The 6,012-nt window shown below is 44.6% G+C and overlaps 1 protein-coding gene across 2 annotated transcripts in view; it reads left to right on the plus strand.

Moving 5' to 3' along the window:
- The window catches only part of trpv1 (transient receptor potential cation channel, subfamily V, member 1), a 9,833-nt gene extending 6,170 nt beyond the window's left edge, over positions 1 to 3,663 (plus strand). For both annotated transcript variants that reach the window (XM_070843648.1, XM_070843649.1), the window contains exons 10-16: positions 1 to 62; positions 1,272 to 1,437; positions 1,522 to 1,588; positions 1,769 to 2,088; positions 2,175 to 2,296; positions 3,060 to 3,181; positions 3,276 to 3,663. The exon at positions 1 to 62 is cut by the window's left edge and continues 9 nt beyond it. In XM_070843648.1, coding sequence (XP_070699749.1) covers positions 1 to 62; positions 1,272 to 1,437; positions 1,522 to 1,588; positions 1,769 to 2,088; positions 2,175 to 2,296; positions 3,060 to 3,181; positions 3,276 to 3,373 — 957 coding nt within the window. In that variant the 3' untranslated portion in view covers positions 3,374 to 3,663. The remainder of the gene's footprint in view (positions 63 to 1,271; positions 1,438 to 1,521; positions 1,589 to 1,768; positions 2,089 to 2,174; positions 2,297 to 3,059; positions 3,182 to 3,275) is intronic.
- Positions 3,664 to 6,012: the final 2,349 nt, after the last annotated feature.

The following is a 6,012-nucleotide window of genomic DNA, read 5'->3' on the forward strand; positions in this document are numbered from 1 at the left end:
ATGAAGAGGAAACGGCCAAAGCTGGAGACGCTTCTGATTGACGGATATTATGAGATACTTTTGTAAGTAGTAATGCTCATTTCCCACTTGCTGCGCTGCTTTGCACGTCTCTGCCACCACCTAGCTGGGCTAACTGGATCAGTGGAGCAGTGTGGCAGAGCATTATGTCATCCATGTGTGCGCAACCTTTTTGAAACGGTTAAAAAGCTCCACAGGGGTCCCTTCAAACTGAAATCTCTTCTAGTCATCTATCAAAGTGTGTGTAGAGGAAAGAGTAAAGCTGTTCCACCGGGCTGTGGTGTGAAATGTGCTCCACACCCAGCAGTGATGTAGCGGTGTGCCGACACGCCCTGTAGTCCACCTCCGCATCAGCGCAGCACGCAGAGAGCTTTAACAGTTCACAGCGAGCGTTACGCTGGGTCTGATGCTTGTGTAGATACATTCATACACCAACGGTCAGATTTACATGGAGTGGAGTGCCCTAAAAAAGTAATCACCCCCTAGGAATCTGTCCAGAACAACACAAACCTCAATACAAATATGATGAAAAGGGATGGTTGATGGTGGTGGGGTGGTTAGCACTGTTTGAACCTGTGTGGAGTTTGCATGTTCTCCGGGTTCTCCGGCTTCCTCCCACAATCCATCCATCCAAAGACATGCAGGTTAACTGGTGTCGTAGTGTTTGTCTGTCTGTCTCTGTGTCGGCCCTGTGATTGGCTGGCGACCAGTCCAGGGTGACCCCGCCTCTCGCCCAAAGTCAGCTGGGATTGGCTCCAGCTCCCCCTGACAGTGTATAGACTGTATAGACAGTGGATGATTGGATGTCTCTTTTCATTGACAGACACAGTCCACTTTTGAACTAAAGGGAGTAACAATAAGAGATAGAAGATATGAATAAATGAGGACACACGTGTGAAGCCCGACAGCATCTCATAGTGTCCTGGTCATTTGACACCAAAAACAACAAACACTGGGACACTGAAACTGAAACTGAACTTAAAGCCACAGGTGATCAAAATGTCTTACTTCTAAAACTAAACAGCGTGTGGAGGAGTGTCCTGATAAAGGGGGTGAATACTCTACTACTACTACTAATAACATGTATTTGCTATCTTATGTTTGTAATTAATTTAAGCTTCAGATGATCTTTAGATGGATTCTTCTTGTAAAATGTGTCATTTGGTTTTTGTTCACTTCCTGTAAAATATCAGCCAAGCCCTGCAGTAGCCTCACTTCAACTGTCACCATCAAACTTTCTCTGCTGTCGATAGTTTGCTGCAGGGCGTCCTCTTCCTGGTCTCAGCCGGGCTCTACCTGGGCGGGCGGCAGGAGTACCTGGGCTTCCTGGTGCTGTGTCTGGCTCTCAGCTGGGTCAACCTGCTCTACTTCTCCAGGGGCGACGTACACATGGGCATCTACAGCATCATGATACAGAAGGTAGTCCGCACAGGTGGCGCAGCACCGCAGTGAACGTCACAGTGAACGATATGATCCCTGAATCTTCACCTTTCTTCCTTGTAGATGATCCTCGGTGATATCCTGCGCTTTCTTTTTGTCTACGTCGTCTTCCTCTTTGGGTTTTCAGCAGGTACTCCTCCTCTGTCAATACAAAGATTGACTCAAAAATACATCTCCTACTCTCCCAGAATGCCTTCTGAATAGAAAACATAACTTTTTACCAAGACTTTTACCACCTACTACTTTCCAGGGTTAGGGTTAGTGGAGGATGTACAGTAGTGTTTGTAATGTGCTCTCTGTCTCCTCACAGCGGTGGTCACCCTGCTTATAGAGCCTCCAGTGAAAAACACCACTCGAAGTCAGCAGCGTTTCTTTGTTCCGTCTGATACGGAGTGTAAGACGGCCTCGTTCAGAAGCATCCCCTACACCACGCTGCAGCTCTTTAAGTTCACCATCGGCATGGGCGACATGGAGTTCACCGAGGACTACCAGAACAAGGAGGTCTTCTACGTGCTCCTCATCAGCTACATCATTCTCACCTACATCCTGCTGCTCAACATGCTCATCGCCCTCATGAACCGCACCGTGGAGAACACGGCCAAGGAGAGCGCCAGCATCTGGAAGCTACAGGTGAGGCGCCCGGGAGAGGCTCTGAGGTGGAGGGGGTATCTATTCGGGGCGGCTGTGGTTTGATGAAGTGCTGTGACTGTTTTCAGAGGGCTATCACCATCCTGGACATGGAGAAAAGGCTGCCGTGCTGTCTGAGGAGGAGTTTTCGCTGTGGCGTGGAGAAAAACCTGGGCACTGCTCTTGGAGAGGACCGTCGCCGCTGTTTCAGGTGAAGACACGATCCGTGGCTGACATGTTTGGAAAGGGCCCGTCCTAATGTCTCCATCCAGTGTCTTTCCTGATTAAAATCCAGCATTATGTACCTACGTGTTTACTAGCTCGGGGTCGTGGTCTGTTAACGCCACCGTAGATCCGTGGGAATGGTGTGAAGCCCACACATAGAAAAACAGCTCTGTCGCACTACGAGTGGTCAAAAACTGCACAGGAACCCTTTAAACGCAGCTTCACAGAGCGGCTAACATGGTTGTTGATTCAGACTCTGTTAATAGTCTAATAGTTGATATTGGAGCCCTTGATGTTACACTCACAAGGTGCATATTCCCAAATAAACATGTTTCATCAAATTACCACAAACTACTGACACGTGGTGAACCAGGGGAGGAGCGGTACTCGAGCATAGAGGCACTAGTGGGTTTCTGGAACTGTAGACAGTACTGGTCCTGTATTGTGTCCAGTTGTGCTGGATGAGATCAGTTCTGCTGTGATGCAAAGTTTCATCTCTGTTACATGTCAACTCTCACATTTTAAACAGTGAGGAGAAACAAATCCCTTGTACCAGAAGTGATTCACCTCTACAGGCAGCAGAGTAAAATAGGTTTAGTCTTGAAGATTTAACAAAAGATGCAGCAGTGTGTGCAGGATCGATTGATGCGCAGCACACTGTCTTTTTCACTAATTTGCCATCTCTGACAGCTGATTGATGCGTCACGCAGCAGACAGTAATTGGAGCATGTGTCCTCTTGTCGTCTCAGAGTGGAGGAAGTCAACTGGAACAAATGGAACATCAACCTGGGCAAAATCAATGAGGATCCTGGGTGCTGGGACGGCGTCCGACAGCCCGCCTCAGACACCCTGCCGAACAGAGCAAACAGAGGTGCTGAAACATGAACGCAGACTCAAAGTATTGAGATTAGAAGACGCTTCACTGTGTGATCCACTTCTAGTAACACTTCCTGTTTTGTCCACAGGGAGGAGCTGGAGAGGCATGTTTCTGGAGGGCAGTAGGCGGAGGAGGCACGCGCATCAGTCCACAGAGATGAATCCTCTGAGCAGCTCACAGGTCTAACAGACAACAGAGAGCCTCACTCTGACTGACCTGAGCAACGAGGCTTTCAAATCTAAAAACAGTATTCAGTTCCTCAAGAAACGTAACCGTCATATGTGTGAACTGCCTTTGTGGCTGACTACAGTGTCAGCGGGATTTTAAATTCAGTCGGTGAAGCAGGTTTTCACTGAGATAAGTGATGTCGTACATATTTGTTCATATGACTGACATAGTGGTGTAACAATGGTAAAGAATGTATCAAAGCTTATTGCAAATTGTGCATTTGAAATACAGGAAACATTTAATCCAAAGGCTTCTGCACATGCTGTTTCTGCCACCACCTGAACAGGATACACATCCTCTCTGCACAAAGGCCACAACCTGCCAGCACCTCTGGCATCACTCAAAATCCTTCATGGAGTAATACTGATCACAAGGTGCTGATCCTGCCCTCCCGCTGTGTGCCCTTTATACAAGTCCCATTTTCATCACAGCCAGACGAGCTAAATCTTCTGCAGCCACAAAGTCCTGCGGGTTTCACAGCTTGCTTTGTCTACTCTACTTCCTGTTTCTATTCGGCAGACGGAGGCCTGGATAAATGGCATGAAAGCACAGAAACGGATGCAGCAATGAGCACCTACAACAGTAGCTGTCAGAGATTACATGAGGTTTAGACGGGCCTAACAGTTCAGCCACTTGTGAGGCGATTATGTAAGAAACAAAAGTGTGAACAGTAACTACCTGATCTGTCAGACACGACGGCGGTGGTTAAGTTCTTTCATTTCTCTCTGACAGATGGGGGGGGGGGGGACACCTGCTTTCAGTGTCAGTTTACATGAATGCTGCATAAAATCCAAAAGATGGTTCAGACCGATTTCAAAGCATAAATTAGAACTTTATTTTATTATTACAATATTACAAAAAGAGTAGCACAACTCTCACGCTCTTGCCTCTTATCTGTCGTACAGAATGACACAAAAGAAAGGCTTATGGACCTCCTTCCATTTCACAGCAATAGTACAAGAAACAAAGAAGAAAATAAAATTTAAATAACAAGCAAATCAAGTATTATAAATAGTCACAACTGCAAACTGAAGCTTTGAAACTTGGAAAAAATGTTACAGCTCAGTAACTACACATTGCTAAAATATATAATTACAAAATATTACTCCTTTCTTGCTTTCCATAATAAAGAATCTCTAAGGAATTGCTCTGTCTAGTCAACAAAACTTCATTAAAATAAAAAGACCAGAAAAAAACCCAAAAATTGCTGTTTCTCTGTATCCTTGCCATCTTCTTTCTCCTTATTATTTGGGGTTTTCATTAAAACCATGCTCATTTTCAAGGGAAGTCCAAGGACCAAACACTTAAGGCTTTTTAAGGGCTGTTAGGGAGTTAGGTGAACAGAACATGGGCGTCATTGTGTTTATACACACACACACACACACACACACACACACACACACACACACACACACACACACACACACCATCAACTCTACCAAAATCAGCAGCCAGCATTCACACACAATCATTAAACTTTAAAGTTACAGTAGTCTAGTAGGTAAGCCAGTGTACAATAAAATAAACAATGCATTTGCTGTTTCACTTTAAACTTAAAAGTCAGTTTTGTTTACCTCAAAGTGATCTTGCAAGTGATCAATTTGGTCTTTTCAAGCAGACTTCACGTCGGAATCAGTAGCAACTACACGCACCTTAATTCACTTAAGTTCCCGCTGTCAGGATCAAAACTCTGGTTAGGCTCGTAGTTTGACTCTACATGACATTTTATTAACACTTGTATTTTTTCTACTCCAGAGTTTTGTCCTCATCTCCTTCAATACCTGCAAAACAAATAATCTCAACATTCAAGTGATACATTTGTCATGGTTACAAAAACGATGTGAAAGGGAAACACAAAATGGCACATCTTCACAACAGTGTCTCCTTGTTAACCTGACTTTGGCCATTTTAAAAGGTATGAGAGTAATTCTTTCAACATTTTTCTTCTGCGCTAAATGTTTCACAATCTTGTTGCCAAACCTTCCCGGCATTGACAAAAAGTTTTTTTGAACACCTGAATTCATTGCAGCATTTTCAGCAGGACACGAGCACCCCCCTTTCCAACACAGTTGCTCCCCGCTGGGTCTTTGCTATGTACACACAACCTGATTACATGCTTCCTGTAACTGACAGAGAGGAATCAATCTGGAGGAATCCTATTATACAAATAAATAGTTACATTTAAAAAGAATAAAACCTCTGTGTACATGTGCACGCCACAAGCTTTTCCTCTGCTGTCTGATGGCTTTGCACTGACACGAGATTGTTACTCTCTCTTCTGTCCTCAAATGATTGCGTTTAATCTTGCAGTTACTGTGAGAGAGTTAACGCCAAAATGAAAATGAGTAACTTGTCTAGTAAAAGGAGTCGAAGATGCCTGACATGACTCTGTTAAGAAAAAGGAAAAAAAACACCCATCAGCAGATGTTGCTGTTCTACAGTGAGGGATCTATCCGTTTTTCTTCTTTCTCACATGCATAAGAAAACTTTACAGATAGTTCTGAAGTAGAAATAACACAGGATCTGTTAAGATCCAGGCACACAGATAGTACAATAGAGGAAGAAAGAGGGAGTGACTCACACAGTACAGATGTGTA

Source organism: Pempheris klunzingeri, chromosome 14, assembly GCF_042242105.1.
Source record: "Pempheris klunzingeri isolate RE-2024b chromosome 14, fPemKlu1.hap1, whole genome shotgun sequence".
Taxonomy (NCBI): Eukaryota; Metazoa; Chordata; class Actinopteri; order Acropomatiformes; family Pempheridae; genus Pempheris; species Pempheris klunzingeri.